Source organism: Halichoerus grypus, chromosome 8 (genome assembly GCF_964656455.1).
Source record: "Halichoerus grypus chromosome 8, mHalGry1.hap1.1, whole genome shotgun sequence".
NCBI lineage: Eukaryota > Metazoa > Chordata > Mammalia > Carnivora > Phocidae > Halichoerus > Halichoerus grypus.
In genome coordinates, this window is record NC_135719.1 from 122,051,477 (window position 1) to 122,079,105 (window position 27,629).

A 27,629-nucleotide genomic window follows, 5' to 3' on the forward strand; every position below is an offset into this window, starting at 1 on the left:
TTCCCGCCGAGCAGGGAGCCCAATGCCGGGCTCGATCCCAGGACCCTGGGATCATGACCTGAGCCGAAGGCAGATGCTTAACGACTGAGCCACCCAGGCGCCCCTGCGATACAATATTATTAACTATACATTTTATCCCCATGACTTATTTTAGAACTGGAAGTTTTTACCGTTTGACCTCCTTCACCCATTTTGTCTATTACCGCCGCTCCCCCACCCCCACCTCTGGTAATCACTACCAGTCTGTTCTCTGTATCGATGACCTCAGTTGTTTTAGTTTCGTTTTTAGATTCCATGTATACGGGAGATCATGTTTATTTTTTCCCCCTCTGTCTGACTTAATTCACTTAACATAGTGCCCTCAAGGTCAATCCATGTTGTGGCATATAGCAATATTTCCTTCTCTTTTATGGTTCAATAACATTCAATTGTGTATATATACCACAATTTCTTTATCCATTTATCCATTGATGGACACTTAGGTTGTTTCTGTGTCTTGGCTTTTGTAAATAATGCTCCAGTGAATGAAGGGGTGCATATATTTTTTCAGGATAGTGTTTTGTTTCCTTTGGCTAAATACCCAGAAGTAGAATTGCTGCATTATATGTTAATTCTACTTTTAACTTTTTGAGGAACCTCAATACTCTTTTCCATAGTACCAATTTACATTCCCATCAGTGGTACACAAAAGTTCCCTTTTCTCCACATCCTTGCCAACACTTGTTATTTCCTGCCTTTTGATAATAGCCATTCTAACAAGTGTGTGGTGATATTGTGGATTTGATTTGCATTTCCCTGGTAGTAATGTTGAGCACCTTTTCATGTACTGTTGGTCATCTTTATGTCTTTGGAAAAAGTCTATTCAGATCCTCCACCCATGTTTTAATCTGGTTGGTGTTTTGCTGTTGAGTTATAGGAGTTCTCTATGTATTTTGGATATTAGCCCTTTATCATATATAGGATTTGCAAGTATTTTCTCCCATTCAGCAGGTTGCCTTTTCATTTTGTTGATGGTTTCCTTTGCTGTGCAGAGCTTTTTAGTTTGGTGTAGTTCCACTTGTTTATTTTTGCTTTTGTTGCTTTTGCTTAAGGTGTCAACCCCCCAAAAAACCTTGCCAGGACTAATGTTAAGGAGCTTACTTCCTGTGTTTTCTTCTAGGAGTTTTATGGTTTCAGGTCTTAGGTTTCTAAGTCTAAATCCATTTTGATGTATGGTGTAAGATAGTGGTCCAGTTTCATTCTTTTGCACATGATTGTCCAGTTTTCCCAAAACCATTTATTGAAGAGACTGTCCTTTCTCCATTGTATGTTTTGGTTCCTTTATTGTAAATTAACTGACCATATATGTGTGGTTGTATTTCTGGGCTCTTTATTCTGTTCTACTGATCTGTGTGTCTGTTTTTGTGCCAATACCGTACTGTTTTAATTATGGCAGCTTTGTAATGTAGTTTGAAATCAGGGAGTGTGATGCCTCCAACTTTGTTCTTTTTCAAGATTGCTTTGGCTCCTTTGAGTCTTTTGTGGTCCCATACAAATTTTAGGATTGTTTCTTCTATTTCTTTGGAAAATGACATTGGAATTTTGTTAGGGATTGCATTGAGTCTAATTGCTTTGGGTAGTATGGACATTTTAGCAATTTTTAAAAAAGATTTATTGGGGGGGAGGGGCAAAGGGAGAGGGAGAGAGAGTCTCCCAACTTGGGGCTCGATTTCACGACCCTGAGATCACAACCTGAGCTGAAACCAAGAGTGAGATGCTTAACTGACTACACCACCCAGGCATCCCTGGACATTTTAGCAATATTAATTGTTTCAATCCATGAGCATAGAATATTCATTTATTTGTTGTTTGCTTTCAGTTTCTTTCATCAGTGTCTAACAGTTTTCAGTGTACAGGTCTTTTACCTCCTTGGTTAAATTTATTCGTAGGTATTTTATTTTTTTTGATCAGTTGTAAATGGGATTGTTAATTTCTCTGATAGCTTGTTATTAGTGTATAAAAACATAACAAGGGGGGGCGCCTGGGTGGCTCAGTCGTTAAGCGTCTGCCTTCGGCTCAGGTCATGATCCCAGAGTCCTGGGATCGAGCCCCGCATCAGGCTCCCTGCTCAGCGGGAAGCCTGCTTCTCCCTCTCCCACTCCTCCTGCTTGTGTTCCCTCTCTCACTGTGTCTCTCTCTGTCAAATAAATAAAGAAAATCTTTAAAAAAAAAAAAAAAACAAAAACATAACAAGGGTGCCTCAGTTGGTTGAGAGGCTGACTCTTGGTTTCAGCTCAGGTCATAATCTCACAGGTCATGGGGTCAAGCCCCCTGTTGGGCTCAGTGCTCAGTGGGGAGTCTGCTTGAAGATTCTCTCCCTCTACCCCTCTGTGTGTGCTCCCTTCCCCTCCTCAAAAAATAAATCTTTAAAAAAAAGAAACAACACATTTTGGTATATTGATTTTAAATCCTCAACTTTATTGAATTCATTTATTTATTCTAATAGTTTTTCTTGGTATTTTGGTTTAAACAGTCTTTGAGTTTTTCTAAATATAATATGTCAGCTGCAAATAGTGAGTTTTATTCCTTCCTTTCCAATTTGGATGCCTTTTATTTCTTTTTCTTACCTAATTGCTCTGGCTAGGACTCCTAATACTATGTTGAATAAAAGTAGTAAGAGTGGGCATCCTGTCTTTTTCCTGATCTTAGAAGAGAAGCTTTCAGCTTTTCACTGTTAAGTCTAATATTAACTGTGGGCTTATTATATAAGGCCTTTATGTTGAGGTATGTTCCTTCTATACCCACTTTGTTGAGGATTTTATAAATGGATGTTGACTTTTGTCAAATGCTTTTTCTGCATCTATTGAGCTGATTATATGATTTTTATCCTTCATTTTGTTAATGTGGTCTATCACATTGATTTGCAAATTTTTTTTTTCTTTTTCAGATTTTATTTATTCATTTGACAGAGAGCACAAGCAGGGGGAGCGGTAGGCAGAGGGAGAAGGAGAAGCAGGCTTCCTGCTGAGCAGAGAGCCTGACTGCAGTTGGGGGGGGGGGGCGCAGGGCGGGGTGGTCTCTATCCCAGGACCCTGGGATCATGACCTGAGCTGAAGGCAGATGCTTAACTGTCTGAACCACCCAGGCGCCCCTGATTTGCAGATGTGAAAGCATTCTTTTTTTTTAAGATTTTATTTATTTATTTGACAGAGACAGCGAGAGAGGGAACATAAGCAGGGGGAGTGGGAGAGGGAGAAGCAGGCTTCCCACAGAGCAGGGAGCCCAATTCGGGGCTCCATCCCAGGACCCTGGGATCATGACCTGAGCCGAAGGCAGACACTTAACGACTGAGCCACCCAGGCGCCGCTGTGAAAAACCATTCTTGCATCTCTGGAATAAATCTCACTTGATCATGTTGTGTAGGATTCTTTTAATGTATTATTGAGTTTGGTTTGTTAATATTTTCTTGAGGATTTTTGCATCTATGTTCATCTGGGATATAGGCCTGTAATTTTCTTGTGGTGTCCTTGTCTGGTTTTGGCATCGGGGTAATGCTGGCCTCATAAAATGAGTTTGGAACTGTTCCTTCCTTTTCTCTTTTTTGGAAGAGTTTGAGAAGGATTGGTATTCTTTAAATGGTAGAATTCACCAGTGAAGCTGTCTGGCCCTGAATTTTTGTTTGTTGGGTTCAGTTTTTTTTTTTAAATAGTTGCAAAGAATTCCATTGTATGGATATATTACTTATATATATACATATATTTATTATATATGATGTGTATATAGTATATTACTATATACATTAATATATAATATATTATCTATCTTATATGTTATATGCATATATATTGTATATATAGACATTTAATTTGTTTGCCAATTTCTGTTAACACAAACCATACTGGGGTAAATAATTTGTATAAATGTCATCTTAGCTGTGTCCAGGTATAGTATTAAGATAAATTCCTAGAAATGAGATTGCTTGTTCAGAGGATAAATGCTTTTGTAATTTTGAAAGATATTGCCAAATTGCCCTTCAGAGGGGTTGTATCACTCACTTAGCATGCTTGGAAGCAATACATGAGAGTATGTTTGTGCTCACATGTGCCACAGTCTCACATAGTTTTGCTATTTTCATAGGTAAGAAATAGTATCTTAGAGTGGTTTGATTTGCATATCTCTTACTTTGATTGGGGTTGAGCAGCTTTTCATATGCTTAAGAGTTTTTTTTTTTTTTATTTCTCTGTGAAGAGTTCATGTGCTTTATCTATTTTCTCTTAGCTTGTTTCTTATATCTGAGCACTGCTACGTATTAAGGAGATTAGTCCTTTGTAATATAATTGCAAACATCTAATAATTTTATAGTCTAGCCCATTTGGAATTTATTTTGCTGTAAGCAATGTGTAATTGTCTAGTTAAAAAAAAATTTTTGATAGGCCGTTGTCCGAATCAACCTAATTTATTAAACCATCTCATATTTTTCTTAATAGTTTAAATGCCATCCTTTTCATAATCTAAGTTCCCACTGGGGTATTTGGTTTCTGTTTTATCAGCTCTTACATGAATACCATATTTTTTTGGTAACCCTTGTTTTATATATGTAAATATTTTTCACAGTAGGAGTGTTGTTAATCTTACTAGGTTTTTTGTTTTGTTTTGTTGTTGGTTTTTTTGTTTTTTGCTATTCTTGCATGTTTATCCATTTTGTTCAGTTTCCCAGGCATGCTGTGGAATTTGTGATTGGAAGGCATTGAATTTGTAGATTACTTCAGGGAGGGAAATTTGATGTCTTTATAATACTGAGTTAAGGTGATCTCTTCCTTTCTTTTATGTTCCTAAAGAGAATTTTCTTTTTAAGTTTTTTTTCTGTTAACCTTGTACATTTTCCCTTAGTAGTAGTAGTATTATATTTTAATTTTTAACATAGTGTAAATAGAACCATTTTTTTTTACTGTTTCTAACTGGTCATTGCTTGTGTATAAGAAAACTATTGATTTTTTTTTAAAAAACTTGTTTTGTTTTTAAGATTTTATTTATTTGAGGGAGAGGGAGACCGAGCAAGAGAGCATAAGCAGGGAGAGTGGCAGAGGGGGAGGGAGAAGCAGGCTCCCCACTGAGCAGGGAGCCTGACGAGGGACTTGGTCCCAGAATTCTGGGATTACAACCTGAGCCAAAGGCAGACGCTTAACCGGCTGAGCCACCCATGCGCCCCCAAAATAACTTATTTTAGAATAGTTGTAGACTTACAGAAAAGTTGCAAAGGTGGTACAAGAAATCCCATATATCCTGCACTAATTTCTTCCTGTTGATTACATCTTGGATTACTATGGTACATTTATCACAACCAATGAACCAATATTTGATAAATCATTATTAATTTAAAAGTCCATATTTTATTCAGATTTCTTTAGTTTTTACCTAATGTCCTTTTTCTGTTTCAGGATCCCATCTAAAACAATTGATTTTAATTTATTGATTTTGCAATCAGACACTTTATTAAATTAGCTTATTTTTTTCTAATAATTTCTGCTTATTTTAAAAGGATTTTCAGATATGCAGTTATGTTTGTAAAAAAATAATTTGAAGTTCTTTCCAATATTTATACTTTTTTCTGTTGTGTAATTGCCCTGCATAGTGCTTCATATATTTGTATTAAATAATGTTGAAAATACGGACAGCCTTACCTGGTTCCCAACTTTAATGGGAATGCTAGTGTTTTATTATTAAGCATAATATATTTTTATTTGAAGTATAGATTCCTTTTCTTTACCATGTTATAGAAACATGTCTCTATTTTTTAATGACTTCAGTTGTGCACTGTCAGACACAAAATATTTACCTTCGGGTATTCTGAGGTCTCACAAGTCTTACCTAGCTCATCTTTTTTTGTAGCTCATCTTTGGTTCCTCTGAGCCATTTCTATTTGGAGGTCTTTCTGTTTGCTTATCTTAGTTTTTTTTTTTTTTTGCCACTACATTGCTTAAACGTGATTGAAAACATGGTTATTGTGCCATTATTACATGCCCATGCATCATCCACTTTCACATTTTCTCCTCTAATCGTCTCCGTAGCCGTGTGAAATGAAGATGCTGTTATCCCGTTTGACAGTTGAAGAAACTGGCTCAGGGTCATGCACCTCGCCCTGCCACTTTTCCGCTTTGACAGGACCACCAGCACATCACTCTTCGCCATCCTCCTCCACACAGATGCACAAGATGCTTTTCTGATTAATCTCCTGAAAGCCTACCTGTAATGGATTTGAGATGAATTTAGTGTCCCCTGATCTTTTTTGATATGTATTCTGAATCTGGAACTCTCAGAGCTGCCCTTCCCATCACTGTCTAATTATATCCTAATCTTGGCTCCTCTTGACTGCATATTGTGTGAATACAATGGAAGCCCATTATAAAACACAATGTTCTCCCAGGGATTTTGTTATGGTTCTCATCTATACTTAAAGTGAGATAATTGGTCTCACTCATCATTTTGGAGGGAGGAGTTACTTAGCCTTATTCTATGGCATGTATTATAAATGGATTTTATTAAAATTTAATGTCCTTTCACTTACTGGTCTAATGTGGGGTTCTTTCCCTGCTATGTTTGTATAAAATACTATTTCCTTCTTGCTGCTGCTATTGCATGTGCTCCTTCACACCAGCTGCAGAGATACAGCATTTGCAGTCTGCTTATATCCCGTCCATTCCAGTTTTTTTGTGGACAAAATCAGGAACTGTAGTTCATATGACCGTGTAAAGGGCAGCAAGAGAAGCAATTGCTGCTACTTATCTGCATGTTTCTAGGGCTGGGGGATTTTAACTGAACTTTGCTGTAGTTCCCACTTGGTTTCTAGTTGGTGGAGGCCAGGGACGGTGCTAAACATCCTTTAATGCATAGGGCAGCACCCATAATGTAGGATTACCTGGCCCCAAATGCCAGTATTGCTGAGGTTAAGAAACTTGCTCTAAAGCATACTTTCTCAATGGATATGATGTTGTCTTCAAGGGATGAAAATTAGTTACTTGATGGGGGAGGGTGGGTGGTGAAGAAATGGTTCTATGTATAAAGTACACATGTACATACCCTACATACAGCGTTAGTGTATCTGGTGATAAAATTTCATGAGGGGGAGTGTTTTGAAAACCTACGCTTCCATGTGTTTTTCCATGTGTTTTTCTTTTAATCTTATGCTGCTACCACATTTAAAACATTTCTGATGTGTGGGGGTTTTCCCATACCAAGCAATTCTCTGAGTAACCATCTGAGTGTCCTACAGTTTAGTTCAATTCTGACCCTACCTGGAGAGAGCATCAGATCCCACAGGTTAAGGACTCAGTCCCACAAGAAGGTTTCCTTCCCCCCAGTTCAGATGCCAGTAACAAGGCTAGGTTGTCATCTGTGCTTCTGACCCATTGCCTATAAATTGGAGGTTCCTGTGATCCCATTCTCAGATTCAGTTAATTTGCTAGAGTGGCTCACAGTACTCAGGAAAACAGTTTACCTACTGTTTACCACTTTATTACAAAAGGATGTGATAAAGCATACAGATGAATATCCAGCTGGAAAGGATCGTAGGGCAGGGTATGTGGGAAGGGGTGCAGAGTTTTCATGTCCTCTCTGGGTGCACCATTCTCCAGCACCTCCACATGTTCACCAACCTGGAAGCTCTCCAAACCCCATACTACTGGGATTTTGTGAAGGCTTCATCATGCAGGTGTCATCAATTATTAATTCCATTTCTAGCCCCTCCTCTGAAATCCCAAGCTTCTAATTATGGCTTGGTCTTTCTGGTGACCAGCCCCCATCCAGGAGCCCACCAACATCTACCTCATTAGAACAGAGACATTCCTATCACCCAGAAGATTCCACGGGACTTAGATGTCAGTAACCCGAGTCAAAGACCAATATTAGAACAAAAGATGCTCCTAGGGCTCTTCTCACTTGGGAATTCCAAGGGTTTTAGGAGCTCTGTGCCAGGAACCAGGGGCAGAAACCAATATATATATATATAATTTCAGTTATTTCACGGGAGTGATGAGGAAAAAATGTCTGAAAAGGCTCCTTAGGGTGATAATGAAAAAAAAAAAGGTTGTGGAACACTGCCTTCGAGGGAAGACTGCCAAGTGTAGTGGTTAAAAACTCAGATTCTTGGGGCACCTGACTGGCTCACTCAGAAGAGCCTACAACTCTTGATCTTGGGGTTGTGAATTCAGGCCCCCTGTTGGATATAGAGATTACTAAATAAATAAACCCCCACAAAACTCAGATTCTTAACCGCTGGAGTTAGACTATTTTTACCACTTACCAGCTGTGGGCAAATGACTTCATAGCCTCAAGTTTTCTTATCCATAAAATAGAGGTAATAATAGTACTTTATTCAAAGCATTGTTGTGAGATAATCCACTTAAAGTACCTGGTGCTGGGTAGAACACTGAATTAGTCATTCTTCAGCTCAGGAAGAGTAAGGATCTTATTTATTGCAGTATTACCATTTTTTTAAAAAGTCTTATTTATTTGACAGAGCGAGAGGGAGAGAGCACAAGCAGAGGGAGAGGGAGAAGCAGGCTCCCTGCTGAGCAGAGAGCTCGATGCAGGGCTCGATCCCGGGACCCCGGGACCCTGGGACCATGACCTGAGCCAAAGGCAGACGTTCAACCGACTGAGCCACCCAGGCACCCTGCAGTATTAACATTCTTTTCAAGGAGTATCTGGGACTTAATAGGCATTTAGTAAATATATGTTAATAAATGTTAAAGCTCATATTCACGGAGTTAAGTGTGTCAGAGTTGCCTTTATGGAAAATGAGTAAATGGTGGTATTAAATATGCTATATTCACTCTTTAAATCATTTTTTCTGTTAAGCATAATTACCTCAGCTTAAATCTAGTGTGTATCATACCTTACCTGATTTTAGCATTTACTTTTTTTTTTTTTTAAATAGAGAAAGCATGTGTGCATGAGTAGGGGGAGGAGGGGCAGAGGGCAAAGGGAGAGAGAGAATCTTAAGCAGGCTCCATACCCAGGGCGAGCCCGACTGGGTTGTGGGGGTGGGGGGTGGCTTGATCTCACCACCCTGAGATCATGACCTGAGCTGAAATCAAGAGTCTGGTGCTTAACCGACTGAGCCACCCAGGCATCCCTAGCATTTACTTTTAAAGATAGAGATGGATTATATAGCATGCAATAAATACCATCTTTCTGTTTCAAGCACATTCAATGAGCTTTGGCCAAAATGATATATGGGTTCTGTTAATATTCTTAAGAGTATGCATTTAATTTATACATCTTATTGATTTACATTCTTTTTTTCTTTTAGAGAGAGAGTGTGAGCTTGGGTCGGGGGAAGAGGCAGAGGGGGAGAGGAAGAGAGAGAATCTTAAGCAGACTTCATGCCCAGTGGGGAGTCCCATGCGGGGCTTTATCTCATGACCCTGAGATCATGACCTGAGCCGAAATCAAGAGTTGGACACTTAACTGACTGAGCCACCGGGGGGGGGGGTCCCCAAAAATCCATTATTTTATGTGTATTGGCCTAAAGATAATCCTATTGGATATATCCACAGCTGACATTTTGTGAGGTAATAACTTAGCTGCTATTTTTCAAAATTGCAAAGTCATGTTGACAGACCTTGTTAATGAATTCTTATTTGCACTTACTATGAATCCTGGAAAAATTGTTTCAGTAGAATATATCAGAAACAAATGGAATAAAGAAATAGGTCAAGCTATTTAAAGTTGAACTTTGTGAGACAGCTTCTGGTCCTCATATTTACTACTTAAATGAATTACTTTTATCAATTTACTGAATCGTTTTTATCAAATTAGTCAAGGATTTATTTAGATTGATTAATAAAAGAATTATTTGTACACCACAATGTCAAGTTACTAATTTACGAAAAGAAATATGAATCAAGATCGTTCTTAGCATAGGATACCCCATTCTCTTTCTAGGGTGATTTGGTTTACTCAGAAAAACATTTGTAAATCAAAACATTGGTACTTCTAAAGTTATGTTCTTAGATAATTCAGATTTCATTTGGGGAATTTTTTGGTAAAGAATGGAGTTCAGTTTCTAGATAATACCATCTGGGTAATGTTGAAAGATAAACCTGTATGAGTCTTTAATTTAGATGCATAAATATCTCTACCTTTCCCTTTTTATTTGCTGTTCTGACAGTTTAATAACCAGTTAAAATTTCCAGATGAATTAGTTATTTTTTATTGAACTTTAGGTTGGCTTCTGCTTGTTAGCTTGGGAATAGGTATCTTAATCTCCTTAGAAAGCCATTTCAACACATAGGAGAGGATGGATTAGTTTTGGAAGGGATTTCTGTGAATCACTAATTCCATCTATATCATTTACATTATTGGCTAATTGTATTTGGGAATATATATTTTGAAATAGTATATCTCAATATGTTTATTATATTTATACATAATTTTTTTTTTAAGATTTTATTTATTTATTTGACAGAGACACAGGAAGAGAGGGAACACAAGCAGGGGGAGTGGGAGAGGGAGAATCTCGCAGAGAAGGGAGCCCAATGCGAGGCTCGATCCCAGGACCCTGGGACCATGACCCGAGCCGAAGGCAGACGCTTAACGACTGAGCCACCCAGGCACCCCCATAAATATTTTTTTACTGGAAAAAATAAAAGTATGGGAAAAATCCTATAAGGTATATATGATTATTTTAGTCCATCAGTATGTATCCTTTTATTTGTTAGGGTTTTTTTTCTCCTTGCTTTTCATATCCGTGCTGTCTTCTCGTATATATTTTAAACTGCCCATCTCTAGCTCCTAGTACATATATGTTGATGATGAGTTGTATGTACTATATTATTTTGGTCTCTTTTCATCTGGGTTAATATGTAATTTTAAATGTTACTTCCCTAAGAAGAGCATTCAACTGTAGCTAAAAGTGTAAATGCACATATGTACTATAGAGTGACATAAATGTAAAATGCAAATATAAACACAAGCAGGGAGAGCGGGAGAGCAGAAGCAGGCTTCCTGCAGAGCAGGAAACCTGATGTGGGGCTCGATCCCAGGACCCTGGGATCATGACCTGAGCCGAAGGCAGATGCTTAATGACTGAGCCACCCAGGCGCTCCCCCCCCGCTTTTTTTTTTAACATTTTAGTGATTGGAAAAAATCAAAAGAAGAGTAATATTTTATGCTATGTGAAAATTATAGGAAATTGAAATTTCAGTGTCCATAAATAGTTTTATTTATGGGAAGCACCATGCTTGTGTGTTCATATATTGTCTGTATTGTCTAGGGCTGCTTTCACACTGCTAACAGCAGGATTTAGTTGCAACAGATCCTATGACCTGTAAAGCATGAAATATTTTTTGTTTGGCTTTAAACAGAAAAAGTTTGCCAGGCTTTGATTTAGAGGCAGGTAGGTGTCATGATTAAGAGCAAGGAGTCTGGAGTCAAACTGCTCCTTAATGCCTCATTCTGAGACCTTGGGCAAGTTACTTATCTCCTTGTACCTGTGTTTCCCCATCTGTAAAAATAGAAGAATCACAGTGCTGACTTCATGCGGTAATCATGAGGGTTAAATGAGTTAATTTACATAAAGCACTTAGAAATATGCCTGGTACATGGTAATCACTAAGTATTAGATGTCAGTTGATAACTAAGTATGTTAGTTGTTACTAAGTATTAGCTGATAATCACTTTGTAACATGAACTGGAAAATTTGCATTGAAATCAGTTCTGATTGAGAATAGCTACAAATTTATTAAGGAAATACTTATTTGTTAACTGTATGCTTCCAGATTTTGATTCACTGGTGTTCAAAGTAGTGAAAATTATGAATCTAACACAAAGCATAGATAGTGAGCATATGTCTTTACATTGCTGATGCACATTGTATAAAAGATTATTTTTCTGCCATGCAGTGTGCTAGCCATAGGGGAGAATTACTTGATTTTTGAAATGAAATGTAAGATAAATTTATTTCATGACTGTGGTAAATCTAGTATGATTATTTTTGTGATTCTAAGTGTCTTTCTCAGGAGTCCTATCAGAAATGTATTTGGCATGTTGAATAGCTTGAACCTATCACAGTTTTGTTTTTTTTTTTATGTTAAGGATACACTATCAGAATTTAAGGGACTAAACTATGAACATAACAAAATTTACCATTTTAACACATTTTTTAAAGTGTATTATTTGGTAGTGTTAAGTGTATTCACATTGTTGTGCATTGGATCTTCAGAACTTTTTCATACTGTGAAACAAAGTCTATACCTATTAAACAACAACTCTCTATTTCTTCCTCTTGACAGCTTCTGGTAACCACCATTCTGTTTTCTATTTCTATGAATCTGACTACTTTAGATACCTCATATAAGTGGAATCATCCAGTATTTTGTCTTGTTGTGATTGAGTTATTTCACTTGACAGATGGCCTCAAGGTTCATCTATGTTGTAGCATATGACAGGATTTCCTTCCTTTTAAAGGCTGAATAATATTCTATGATATGTGTAGACCACATTTTGTTTATCATCCACTGATGGACATTTGCATTGCTTCCATCTCTTGGCTATTGTGCGTATTTTTGCTGTGAACAAGGGTGTACAAATATCTCTTTGAGGTCCTGCTTTTAATTCTTTTAGATAAGTACTCAGAAGTAGGATTGCTGGATCAAACATGGTAATTCTACTTTTAATTTTTTGAGGAGCCACCATAGTGTTTTCATAGAGGCTGCACCATTTTACATTCCTATCAACAGGGCACAAAGATTCCAGTTTCTCCACTTCCTTGCCAACACTTGTTATTTTCTCATCTTTCCTCCCTCGCTTCCTTGATAGTAGCCATCCTAATGGTGTGTAGTAATATTTCATTGTAGTTTTGATTGGCATTTCTATCCAACTTTTAAGAGAGATCTTATTAAAAGTATCTAACACAGTATCTCAGTAAGGAGGCTTACCACTGTTTTGGGGGTCTATATTTGTTTTTTTAAAGATTTTATTTATTTATTTATTTGCCAGAGAGAGCGCCCAAGCAGGGAGTGCGGCAGGCAGAGGGAGAAGTAGGCTCCCCTTTGAGCAAGGAGCCCCAATGTGGGACTTGATCCCAGGACTCTGGGATCATGACCCGAGCTGAAGGCAGATGCTTAACTGACTGAGCCGCCCAGGCACCCCTGGGGTCTATATTTGATCTGAATACCTAGAGCTATCTAACAGCCATTATACTTGGTGCCGTTCTTAGGGATGTGTAACTGAGAGTTGAGATATTTTTTAACTTTTTGCAAATAAGGAGTAAGGTGAGAAACTGCTTTGATTAGAACTGGATCTTTTGCTAAGTCATCCATTACTGAGATGAATATAGATCATGTCTCTGTAAAAGATGAAAACCTTTTTATCACTATTAGAATTTTAGCTTTTACTTCTAATTATATTTTAGCTTTTCGTCTAATTATAAAAGAAATACATACTCATTACCAAAAAAATATATCAAGAAAATACAGTAAAGCATAAGTTTATATTTGGAATATAATACATACTGTATTTGTACAGTTAATACGGCTGCATTTGGCTGCAGTTTTCACTGTCATCCTCTACTGGTAACTAGTCTGCAGTTTTCCATTTTCCTTTTGATTTTCGATTTAAGTTTTTGCTCCATTTTTTGTATGAAAGTCTTACAGTGCTGCATATAAAAGAGTTTATATCAATTTTATACTTACGATAGGAATTGCTAGATCTTGGGTGATTTATCTATCAATTTGTATTTCTAGCAGTACTTTATAAGAGTTCTGGTTCTCCATACTTAGTTTTTTTCTATACACATGGGTGTTAAATGGTAAATTGTGGTTTTCTTTTTTACTTTTTTTTAAGTAGGCTCTACTCTCAACATGGGGGCTTGAATTCACAACCCTGAGATCAGGAGTCACATTCTCTACTGACTGAGCCAGGCACCCCTATACTGTGGCCTTAAATTCTATTTTGTTTAAGTTGAACATGTTTTCATATGTTGTTTTTATTGGCTATTTATATATATTTTTCTGTGTAAAATCCCTTTATTGTCCTTTGTTTTCATTGGTTTGTTTGCCTCTTTGATTCCTTATACATATTTATTCTTTATGTATTGCATCTATACATACGTACATATATAAATATATATGTACATATACCTATATAATAGTACTTTTTTTTTAAGATTATTTATTTATTTATTTATTTGACAGAGAGAGAGAGAGATCACAAGTAGGCAGACAGGCAAGCAGGCAGGCAGAGGGAGAGGAGAAGCAGGCTCCCTGCTGAGCATGTACCCCCCCCCCCCCGATGCGGGGCTCCATCTCAGGATGCTGGGATCATGACCCGAGCCAAAGGCATACGCCCAACTGACTGAGCCACCCAGGTGCCCCAATAATACATGTTTTAATGGATCTTCTAGTTTGTAGCTGTCTTTTCACTCAGTGTATAGTGTCTCTTGAACAGAAGTTCTTAATTTTAATTCATCAGTCCTTTATAGTGTGTGCTTTGAGAATCGTGCTTAAGAAATATCCTGAAGTTCATAAAGGTATTGTTTTATATTCTAAAATTGTTGAAGTTTTGCTCTTTACATTGAAGTCTTTAATCCATCTGTCAATTTAAGAAATTAAGATGTGATTAAGATGTGATGAATCTCATGTAAAATACACGTTTGAATACCCATTAAGGCTGTGATGCCAAAAGTTTGGTAAATGTTGCCTTAAATAATAAGGTAGTTTCAATAGTGGAAAAAGAAAAGAAACATATAAGGTGTTTTACATTAATAATAGCTATTTTAGGAGATTTGTTAAAAAAATTTTTTTTTCACAGCCTTGACCTCAGTTGTGGGTGATCATCTGCCATTCTGATAACCTTTACATTATAGACCACTGATTTCTGACTGTATTGGCATGAATACTTGAGCGCGACTACATAAATAAGCAAATCACCATATTAAGAGGTTAATCATAGCATATTAGAGAACTAAAAAAATACCCAGCTTTTCCGTTTTCATATTATAGCTTTTTGATACATAAGATGTATAAGATGCATAGATTTTTTTTTAAATTTTATTTTATAATGTTAACCACCATACATTACATCATTAGTTTTTGATGTAGTCTTCCATGATTCATTGTTTGCATATAACACCCAGTGCTCCATTCAATACGTGCCCTCTTTAATACCCATCACCAGGCTAACCCATCCCCCCACCCCCCTCCCCTCTAGAACCCTCAGTTTGTTTCTCAGAGTCCATAGTCTCTCATGGTTCATCTCCCCCTCCAATTTCCCCCCCTTCATTTTTCCCTTCCTACTATCTTCTTTTTTTTTTTAAACATATAATGTATTACTTGTTTCAGAGGTACAGGTCTGTGATTCATCAGTCTTACACAATTCACAGCGCTCACCATAGCACATACCCTCCCCAGTGTCTGTCACCCAGCCACCCCATCCCTCCCACCCCCCACCACTCCAGCAACCCTCAGTTTGTTTCCTGAGATTAAGAATTCCTCATATCAGTGAGATCTTATGATACATGTCTTTCCCTGATTGACTTATTTCGCTTAGCATAATACCCTCTAGTTGCATCCTCGTTGTTGCAAAGGGCAAGATTTCGGTTTTTTTTGATGGCAAGATGCGTAGATATTTAAGATGTATAAGAAGAGCCCTTGAAATCTGTGATGACTCTGCGGGTCTTTCTCTTGAGCTTGCAGTACTGTGACCTTTCTGGGTATTCAGTGAGGGCCTTGTTTGTCCAACATCAGTATTATACCACCTGCTACCCCGTTTTCATTTGCTGCCATCCACTGTTTGTAGGGAAGAAGTAAAACCAACCTTTCCATATAAGCAATTTATGCCTGTAGATAGGTCTTGAAGTGAAGATAAAATAGATTGGCTTTTATTATCAGAGAGCAGTTAATGTGCTTGGTTACATCAGCATTAACTTGAAGATAACATCTGTGGTAAAATATTATAACTAGGATGAAACATGACCTTTGGAAATAATAGTACTTTTTAAAGTATTGTTTTAGAACATAATTAACCTTAAGTCAGTAAGTACCTGCTAGGGCCACCTGGCTGGCTCAGTTGGTAGAGCATATGACTCGATCTCAGGGTGGTGAGTTCAAGCCCCATGTTGGGTGTGGAGCCTACTTAAAAAACTTAAAAAAAAAAAAAAAAAAGGCAAAGTTAAAATATTTTAAAAATACGTAAATAGGTACCTGCCAAAAGATTTCAAAATAGATATTTTAATTTAGAATTGGATTGTAGAATGGGATACAAAAATTGTATTTTTAACAGAAAAATAAGCAATTTTATCTCGTGCAAGTTTTTTTGTTTTTTTGTTTTTTTCCCCAGGAAAAGAACCAGCTTTCCCATGAGCTGATGCTTGTTGATAATAGAATTATGAATGTTTTTGAAAATCTTTCTTTGAAAACACAGTATCAATATATCTAATAAAATATAAAAGCAAATAGTAAATACTACTTGGTTTGCACTTTTGGTATATAATCATAAAACTGGGGAATAGGTGTCCTAACTGGTCTTTAGTTGTTTGGTGTTTGATTTTAGGGGAACCACACTGAAATCATGTAAAGGCAGACACCATTTAAAATTTTCTTGTAATATTAGTAAGGTAGTTACAGGGAAGGTTTATGATTCATTTATGATCATACTAATATCTTCAGCTGTACTGGGGTCAGCTGAGAGCCCAGTGAAGTAATGTAAGTGGAGAACAAGTTTGAATAAAGTCACACAACAGCCCAGTGTGTGTCCATACATTTTTATCCCTCCTGGCAAAAGTGAAACTTATAGCACAGCTCTTCTCTGTCACCTAGAAACCTCCAGAGTAACCATTGACAGAGCTTACACATTTAAACCATAGGGTATAAAATAAATGGGTAAGTTTGAGTAGAAAATAGAACATCCAACTCGAAAGTAGTAAACTGTGGGCTTGATTTACTTTTTTTTCCCCTCCCAGTTCCAACCCACATTTTCCTTCTCTCCCTATACGAAATAACTTTTTTTTTTTTTTTTTAACTTTTATCATGTTTGTATTCTGAACCCACCTGGTTCACCAGGACCTTTTTAGTTTCACCATCTCAAGCAATTCAAAGTAACCTTTCCAAGCAAATTTGGAGCTGTCTTCTCAGATGACTGAGGTTAAATCTTATGAAATTTAGAGCTATAGACACCGGGAGTGATTTGTATCTCATGAAACTGGGCATAAATTGTGTCTAGTTTTATAGTCTCTGCCAGTGGTATCTCTGAGGCCATGCCTTCCAAGTGGGGTGGTCTCCAGCCCTGTCACCCCTGGACCCACATCAGCAGATCCTCAGGTATGATGGGTCTGCAATCCTCATTCCCAGGAAGCTTCTGAGTTTTTTCAGTTAATCTGTTTTTTTGCTTGATTCTGTTCTGTATTCTTTTTTTTATTTGTCAGGCGACAATTTTCAAGTATTTTAAAAGAAAATGTATTTGGATTTTGCATGTCTCCCATGTATTATCTGAATTTTCAGTCACAATTCAAAGGTTATTCTTCTAACAGTTTTAACTAGAACAACTTTCTAGAACCCAGAGAATGTTTATATCCTGAAGAGAGTTACAGAGAGCACATAAATAGGGCTTCTATATATATTTGGACCACAGTCTTTGTCTTACTCATGTATTATGTAATGTGATACTAACTCTCCAATTGTATCATAAGCTTTTAGGCATGGACTTTATACTGTGCTCTCCAATGGAAACGTAACGCAAGCCACATATGTAATTTAAAATTTTCTAGTAGCCACATTAAAAATAAGTAAAAAGAAACAGATGAGAATAAGTTTAGTAGTGTACTTTATTTAACCCAGTGTAATAATCTAAACATTATTTCAATGTGTAATCAATATGAAAATTGAGATATTTTACATTTTTTTCTCATATTTAATCTCCAAAATCCAGTGTTATTTTATTCTTAGTGCACATCTCAGTTCATACTAACCATATCTCAGATACTGAATAGCTGCGTGTAGCTAGTGGCTACTGTTTAGGGCAGTGCTGTCTTACACTTTTATAATTTAGTGCTAGTAACATAATTGTTTTGTGTGTGAATGTGTGTGTGTGTCATCTTAGTTACAGATTTCTCTAATTGAATAAAATATAAAATATTTTTAAATGCCTATATTTTCTTTCTCTTAAAGGCTCTTCCTTCTTCAATGATTATAGTAGCAGTTTATTGTCCTGTGATAGCTGCTGTTTTCATTGTTCTGAAGATGGTCAACTATCGACTCCACAGAGCACTTGATGCTGGAGAAGTTGTAGATAGGAATGCAAATGAGTTCCCAGATCAGCGAGCCAAAGCTGAGCAAGGCAACTGTTCATCTAGAAGAAAAGATAGTAATGGACCGAGGTAAGGAAACCCATGCTGCTCAGTTTGTAAGGATGTGGATCATGCATGCGTACAATGATGTGATTACAGTGTTGTTCCTCTGTTCTGAGACGTGGTTTTAAGGCAGTGTTGTTAGTCTTGCCACAAGAGGTATGATGACAAGTACAGATGGTCACATTAGACCCCAGCAAAGCTAACTGGCATATCTGGGGGATTAAGTAAGTGTCCTGGCTTTATTACCAAATAACATGCTAGAACACTAACAGTTACAATTGTAAAACAGTTATTCACACCAAGACCAAAACCAGTGAAAAACCGTGTAAAGAAATAATTTTAAAGCATGGCTTATAAATCTTAGCATTTATATTTTATTTATACGTATAAGTAAAATGTGTATATATTTTAAGCAAATTGTGATATTTTACTTGACATTTTTAATCTGCATTTTTCACTTAATCTATTGTAAATACTTTTCAATTATATATTCTCACCTTAGAAACTTCGCTGTTCCTTCCCTCCATCTTTGTATAACTGACCTCTTAGGATTCAAGTTTGTGTAGATGTCATTTTCTGTCCCCTCCCAGCTGAATATTCCTCCTGTGGCTCTCAGTCACATTTCTCTTCATTGCCTTGGCCTCATCCCCTTTCTCTTGTTGACCAAAGGATTTATTTATACATAATCAGAAGTTTATTGTGACTTCGTAGAAGTGATAGGTACCACTAATAATAAGTCTTCAAAGAACAGTTACTATTTGAACACTTGTTCTATGTAATAGTCCTCAAAACAGTTCTGTGAGATAGATGCTGTTATTATTCCTGATTTATAGATGTGGAAACTAGGGTGAGAAAGATGAAATATTCCAGGGACTCTGATCTGGAGTCCATGTTTTTAACCACTCTGCGATGTTTCCACTCAGTATAATAAGAAAGTGGGTACTCATCTTTTAAGATAGGAAATGTTTCTGTTTTCCAGTACATCGAGTTTATCCCTTTTCAGTTATGTTTTCCTCCACCCCTAACATGATTACCCTTTTTGTTCATTGAGAAAATAGTTTGCCTCTGTAATAATTTTGTTCATAGCTCTAATCGCTACCTGAAATTATCTTATTTAATCATGTTTGCATTATAAGCTTCTTGAAGGCAGGGGCCTTGTTTTTCCTATGAACTATTTTATTCCCAGGTTCTAAAACAGAGTCACTGATAGGTACTCAGAAAATATTTGAAGTAGTGAAAGCATTTTTTCCGCATACTGTTTTTAATAACTGCACAGTATTCCATTTTGTAGGTATGTCATAATTTAACTGTCTTGATTTTAGTTACTTTAATTATTTTCAAATTTAAATTTGTATGTTAGATCACTGTGATGTTTAAATTTTTTTTTTAAAGATATTATTTTTGGGATGCCTGGGTGGCTCAGTCGGTTAAGCTTCTGCCTTTGGCTCAGGTCATGATCCCACGGTCCTGGGATTGAGTCCCACATCGGGCTCCTTGCTCAGCGGGGAGCCTGCTTCTCCCTCTGCCTGCTGCTCTTTCTCTCTCTCTCTGACAAATAAATAAATACAATCTTAAAAAAAAAATAAAGATTTTGTTTTTAAGTAATCTCTACACCCAGTGGTGGGACTCAGACTCACGACCCCAAGGTCAAGAATCACACAGTCCACCAACTGAGCCAGCCAGGCCCCCCTGGGATGTTCTCCTTTTAAATGATTAAAATTTTAATTATAATATAGGAGAGGTAGAACACTATAAAGCTATAATATATATTGCCAAATTCCAAAGATTTACCTTCTCATTACCATGACCAGCAATTTGAGCGCTGCTTTTTCTGCACTTTGACAACATTGAGTATTTGGTATTTAGACAAAACTGTGGTAGCTATTTCATTGTTTAATTTTTAAGTTTTTTTTTTTTAAAGATTTTATTTATTTATTTTTGAGAGAGAGAGAACGAGAGAGAGAGAGCATGAGAGAGGGGAGGGTCAGAGGGAGAAGCAGACTCCCTGCTGAGCAGGGACCCCGATGCAGGGACTCCATCCTGGGACTCCAGGATTATGACCTGAGCCGAAGGCAGTCGCTTAACCAACTGAGCAACGCAGGCACCCCTTAAGTTTTTGGATTACTAGTTAAATGGGTGTATTTTTCTTTTGTTATTATTGTTACATATTTTGTGAATTGTTTATTTTTCTGTTGGTGGTTAATTTTTGCTGTTGATTTGGAGAAGGTATTTATGAAGGATATTATTTACGTTTTGTGTCAAATACTTTTCCTCAGTTTATAGCATTTTATTTATATGCCACAATTTGTTTTTATGTGGTCTATTCTGTGAATGTTTATTAGTTCTGCCTTTGATACCAAGTGTGTGAGATTTTTTCTTCCCCCATATTATTTAAATGTTTGCTTGTGTCTACTTTTAGCATTTTTATAATTTTTCATTCTTAAATTGTATTCAAGCTGAAAACATTCTTTTTTTGTTTTTGTTTTTTAGGTTAGTCCCAACACTATTGAGTGAATAATGTATTTTCCCCCAGTAATTTTAAATACTTTCCTTTTCATGTAGCATACTCATATATACTAATGTCAATTTCTGGGCTTTGTTTTCTGCCTCATTGATCTCTTTCTCTTTTGTTTATACATACTGGTGTTTTGTTCTGTTTTGTTTTTTATTTTGTACTGTTTTTATGGCTTACTAATATGCGTAATATTTAGCATTGTGAATCCCTTTTCAGTATTTTTCTGTTTCAGTGTTATCTTGGTTCTTCTCGTGTATAAACAACTGACCCTTGAACAATGAGGGGGTTAGGGGTGCCAAACTCCTCACCCCGTGCAGTCAGAAATCCATGTATAAGGGCCCCTGAGTGGCTCTGTTGGTTAAGCGTCTGCCTTTGGCTCAGGTAATGATCCCAGGATCCTGGGATCGAGCCCCGTGTCGGGCTCCCTGCTAGCCTGCTTCTCCCTCTCCCTGTGCTGCTCCCCCTGCTTATGTTCTCTCATTCTCACTCTCTCTCAAATAAATAAATAAATAAAATCTAAAAAAAAAAAAAAAAGAAATCCATGTATAACTTTTGACTCCCCTCCCCCCAAAGTAACTACTAAAGCCTACTGTTGACTAGAAGCCTTATTGAGAGCATAAACATCAACTGAAACATATTTTGTATGTCATATGTATTAATGTATGTAGTGTATTCTTATAATAAAGTAAGCTAGAGAAAAGACATTGTTTTTAAGAAAATCATAAAGAAGAGACAATACATTTACAGTACTGTCAAATGTAAAAAATCCACATATAAGTGGACCTGTGCAGTTCAGACCTGTGTTGTTCAAGGGTCAACTGTACATAGTTTTTTGTGAGATGCTCCCTTTGCTCATCCTCCAGAAAATTCCATTAGACTTGATAAGTGTATTCAGTATGGAGGGAACTCAACGTTTAAAATATGAAGTCTCATCAGAGACATGGTGTATATATCCATTTTTTCACGTGTCTCATAAAATTTCATATTTTTTCTATGGGTTCTGTGTATTTTTTAAGTCTATTTTATTTTTATTAGGAAATGCGTACTCTTGTATTATGGGTAAACAAACAGAATGTAGACTCTGCACTTGATCTACTAGGGCTTGAATCACTTCCTGACTGTATGACCTTGGGGGAGTTGCTTAAGCTTTTTATGCCTTGGCTTTCTCATCTGAATGATGAGGCAAATAATAGTACTATATCTTATGATATAGGATACAAAGAATGAATGAAAGATAATATATATAAAGCATTTAGAACCATTCCTTTTCTTTTAAGGGGGCAGGGGCAGAGGGCAAGGGAGAGAGAATCCTCAAACAGACTCCCAGCTGAACACAGAGCCCAGCGATATGGGGCTTGATCCCAGGACCATGAGATCATGATCTGAGCTGAAACCGAATCGGATGCTCAACCAAGTGAGCCACCCAGGCACCCCTAGAACCATTCTTATATAGTAATCACTCAGTAATTGTTAACTCTTATTTTTTCTGGATATTATATATGTTTTTAATTCCTTTAAAAATTTTTTTTAAGATTTTATTTATTTGAGAGAGAGAGAGAGAGACAGAGTCGGAGAGGGAGAAGCAGACTCTCCCCACTGAGCAGGGAGCCGGATGCTGGGCTCGATCCCAGGACCCTGAGATCATGATTCGAGCCGAAGGCAGATGCTTAACCACCTAGCCACCCAGGCGCCCCTGTTTTTAATTCCTTTCATTATTGTATTGTTTTTCCATTTTCTTTTAATTTAAAAATATTTATTGTGAAATGTATATATTTCTAAACAGCTTATCAGTCATATCATTCAGGATAATTTAGAGAATAATAATAAAGTGACTATTTGATTACCCACCACAAAACTTAATAGGTTATTATACAAATACCATACAAGCCTTTGTGCACCTCTTTCCCATTTATTCTGTTCTTTTTCCTTCAAGAGTGACCATTATCTTGAATTTTATGTTAATAATTCCCTTGATTTTCTTTCTTGTGATACAGTCTTTGTACATATTACTAAACATATTAATTTTATCTGCCTTAGGATATCTTAAAGAGAATAATACTGTAGATATTCCTCTGAGGGGCTTTTTTTGTGCAAAATACTGTATTTTATAGGCTTATTCATGTTGATGCTTATAGCTGTCATTTATTCATATTGACTGTTGCATAGTCTACCACTGTGGGAATAGACTACAATTTACTTATCCATTTTATTTATCCTTGTGTTCTGAAGACACATTATTATATATGTTTCTTGGTACACATGTGTATATCTAGTGAATATAAACTGGTTCATAGGGTATTTTCATGTTCAGTTTTATTAGATAATTCCAGCCTGTTTGCCAAAACGATTGTAGCAGTTTATATTCCCACCATTAATATGTGAAAGTCCTTATTGTTCCATATCCTCATCAATATTTGATTTTGATAAGCTTTAAAACTTTGCCATTCAAATAAGTGTTAAATGTGTCTCATTGGGACTTTCAGTTAAACTTTCTGATTACTAATGCGGTTGAGCATCTTATCATACATATTTGGTCCATTTAGTTATTCTGTTCTTTCCAAGTCCCGTTCATGTCTTGTTTCATTTTTCTTTGGAGTTGTCTTTTTCTTATTGAGTAATAGGAATTTTAAAAATAAATTCATGGTACTATTACTTTATTGGTTATATACATTATGGACATTTTCTCCCAGTTTGTGGCTTGTCATTTTGCTTTCCTTAAGGGGTTTTATGATTAGCATACATTCTTAAATTTAAGATTTACCATTTTTTGTAATTAGCATTTTTTGTGTCTTGTTTAAGCACTTATTTCCTACACAAAGATCAGAAATATATTCTCTTATATCTTCCTTTAAGTTTCATATTTCTTTTGTTTTTGCATTACAGTTCAGACTTTAATTTGTAGTGTCAGGTAGGGATTGGACTCTTGTTTCTTTATGAGTAACTGGTTTAATCAGTATTTGTTAAAGAGACTGTCTTTTCCTTGGTGATCTGTAGTACTCACTCTGTCATAAGTTAAATTTCCATATCTGGTGGGTGTGTTCCTGGGCTCTCTCTTCTGTTCTGTTGATCTGGTTGTCTGTGCCGTTACCACACTGTCCCAGTTACTGTAGTTTCATAACATGACTTTTGATGTCCGGTGGGACAGACGTCCTACTTTTTTTTTCAGGAGTGACTATTATTCTTGGCTCTTTGTTCTTTGATATAAAACTTAGAGCCTGTTGGACAAAGTCTACAAGAACTTAGGATTTTTATTGAAATGACATTGAATATGTAGATTCCTCTGCTGAGAATTAATATCTTTACAATATTGAATCTCTCCATTTATTTAGCCTTCTTTAATATCTTTCAGTAAAGATTTATCATTTCTTCATTAAAAGGCTTGCATAGCTTTTGTTAAATTTGCCAAATTATTTTATAGCTTTTTTATGACAGAAATGTTTTACAATTACCTTTTCTGTTTTTTTTCCCCCTTTAAATATAACAGTTTAGTTTTTACCCAGCAGCCTCACTAAACTCCCCTATTAATGTTGAAACTTTATAGGTATTTCTTGATTTTCTATAAATAATGACAGTTTTATTTCTTCCTTTCTAGTCCTATACTTGTTTAACTGTCATGGGCTATGATTTCTAGCACGTGGTTAAAGTAAAATGGTGTTGGCTTATATCCTTGTCTTTTTCTAATCTTAAAGTGTTTTGAAATTTCACCGTTAAATGAGATCTTTGTTGTAGATTTTTGTTCTTGATATCTGTTTTCCCCCACCCTCCCACTTGGGACTCACATTCCGTTCTGAGGAGAAGAAATGAACAGGGAAATACTTTCATTTCCAGAGCCTATCACTGTGCTTGGTACAGCACAGCTGTCAGTTTGTTGCATGACTGAATGAATGCAGGAGGACTGCTTGAGCCTTATGGTTGTCACAGGCTCTGGTACAGCAGTTCAAAAATCCTTTTAAGTCTTTATCTTAGAGAAACACTGAAAGTCATTAATATTGGTATTACCTTTCTAATGTTTTGGGAGAGGAAATTAGCACATTGGATTTTAGGATTTGAATACAAATACTTTGGAGACCATATTTTCTGTTTTAAATGGCGGTAATGCTTGAACTACTGTAAATTAAGGACCCATTTAAACTATATGTGGGCAAATTTTAGGCTAAATTTTTTGAAGATTTAAGAACTTTGTTTTTACCTATTCATACTTTTATGAACATCATTGTGATCTAGATTAGATTTGTAAATTTAGTACTGTGAAGTTTCTGATTAAAGCCTGAGCAGTTAATGATACTAATAACCAACAAATTAGTTTGTGAAGTCTCCTTTATAATTCAGATTAGACCCCTTCTGCTTTTCTGCCTCTCCGTGTACCTGGTATTTTTTTTTTTTAACAGATGGGGAAATTAAGGCATAAAGGTAGAGATTCCCTGAATTTGGTGTATTGCTTACTGCAGTAGACCACTTTGCTTCTGTGAGAATTGTAAACTACTATACTTTCCAGGTATGTGCTGAAATTGCCATTGCCAAAAATCTGCAAGTCTTGCTAATAAAGAAAACTCTTACTCAGCCATTTTGTGTGTTTAGCTATATTTAGGACACCTACTTCTGAATTTGTATAAAGAGAGGTATGGTAGTTTTGCTAGAGGATTATTTTGTTACAAAAGGAGCTATCCATTTTTTCATTCATCCTTTTTTGCTCCCTTTAATACCTCCTTCCCACTCAGTGTTGGCCATTGGGCACTGGTTCTGGATCATTGTTTCTCAGTTGGGGGTGATTTTCCCCACAAAGAGACATCTGGCAATATTTGGAGACATTTTTGTTTATCACAACCAGAGGGGAGTGCTGCTGGCATTTAGCGGGTAGAGGTCAGGGAGAATGCTAACCATCCTACAATGCACAAGATGGTCCCCCACAATCAGGAATGAAATGGCCCAAATGTCAGTAGTGCTGAGGTTAGGAAACCCTGTTTTTAGACAATGGTGTTTATTTTTGGTTTTGAAATGGAAAGAAAACTTTAATGCTTATTTTTTTTGAAAGACAAGTATTGGTGTTTTAGAGTAGACTTTAGAGCTGTACAGGCAAGGTGTCCAAATCTTGTCTCAGTTCTCATTGGCTATACGTACCTACATTCAGGTGTGTGGGAAGGAGAAAACAGGTATAACAGATTGTAGCGTACTATGTAAGTATTATTTGTATCCTCCCTTCCCACCTGAACTCCATATACCAATGACTCAGTTTATGTTGTTCACTCCTCTGAGACCTTAGATTTTTACACCTTTCAGTTTTCAGGTTTTTCATCTGTAAAATGAGGATAATAGTATTTATATCTTAGATTTTAGGAGGATATTTTGTGAGAAAACGCAAATAAAGCACATGCCCCTATTACTGGAATGTATTAAGTACTTAGTAAATATTTGTTATTTATAATAACTTTACCTTCAGATTGTAATCATTTGTACTTGCTGTCAGAAGTGATGTCTATAAGTAGGCAGTATTGTCCATCAACTGATGAATGAATAGACAAAATGTGTTCTGTCCATACAATGCAGTATTATTTGGCCATAAAAAATATGAAGTACTGATAGTTGCTACAGCATGGATTAACCTTGAAAACCTTAGGCTAAGTGAAAGAAGCCAGCCACAAAGACCACACATATTATGATTCCATTTATATGAAACATGCAAAATAGGCAAATCTATAAAACAGAAAACAGATTTCTGGCTACTTAAGGCTGGGGGAGGATGGGAAGGGTAGGGGGGTTATAGCTGAAGGGGTTTGTTATTGAGGTGATAAAAATGTTCTAAAATTAACGTGGTGATGGTTGCATGACTTTATGGAATATATTAAAAACTATTGACTTGCAAAGTTTAAATGGATAAATTGGATAATATGTGAATTATATACCAATAGAGTTGATGTATATAAACTAGGAAAGGTGAGGGCTCTCTATCCTTTCTCTGGGGTTGAATATTTTACTCCTTAATCTTTACCTTGCTCTCCATCTTCTGATTTCCATGGAATCTGACTTAGAGAATGCATTCTGGAGAGCAGTGGAGAGAACAGTGATGTTGCTGGTTAGTACTCACCACTCATTCAGTGTGATGATAGCTGTCTCTACGTACACACTTATGATTTTACCAAATTAGAAAAAGATTTCTCATTCTGGCCTGTGTATCCTGTATGAGTTAACACCAAACAGCTGACAAACTTGAACATGTTTCACTTTTCTCACACATGGACATTTGCATGCTGAATTGCTATCAGATTTGTAACTGAGTTCCAGTATATTTTATTTGTATAAATGGATAACAAGTTAGAAAGCTGATTTTCTTTAATAAATGTGAGTTTGCTAACCGCAGTCAATGGCCTAGAGTTAGGAACCCATTAGGTAAACAGACACATGAGACCATTAATACTAAAACATCACTAGAATTCAAACAGCTGTAGTGATAAATACTTATTAAATGGAAGGTATACTTGTAAGCAAATTCTATTTTGCTTGTATTTTTTGCTTGCAGCTGTCAGAATACCTCATTGAAATAGGCTTATGGGAATTTATGGCACACACTACTGAAAAGTCTATGTGTGAGGGATGTCTTCAGATTGGCAAGGTGCAGTGTCAGTCATTTCATGATCTGGCTTCCTTTTACCAGGCTGGCCTCCTTTCTTTTCAGTTGACTTCTTAGACAGCGTCCCCCCTTACGGTTGTAAAATGGCTGCAGCAGTGCCAGGCCTTAAATCTTCTCAGCATTAAGACTAGCAGATACAGAGAAATAACCTCTCTTAATAGTAG

At 36.5% G+C, this 27,629-nt stretch overlaps 1 protein-coding gene across 3 annotated transcripts in view; it reads left to right on the forward strand.

Annotated features, from left to right (window-relative positions):
- PCNX1 (pecanex 1) overlaps nt 1-27,629 on the forward strand; it is a 166,278-nt gene that overhangs the window by 16,625 nt on the left and 122,024 nt on the right. For all 3 annotated transcript variants that reach the window (XM_036107274.2, XM_036107276.2, XM_036107280.2), the window contains exon 2: nt 18,144-18,352. In XM_036107274.2, coding sequence (XP_035963167.2) covers nt 18,144-18,352 — 209 coding nt within the window. The remainder of the gene's footprint in view (nt 1-18,143; nt 18,353-27,629) is intronic.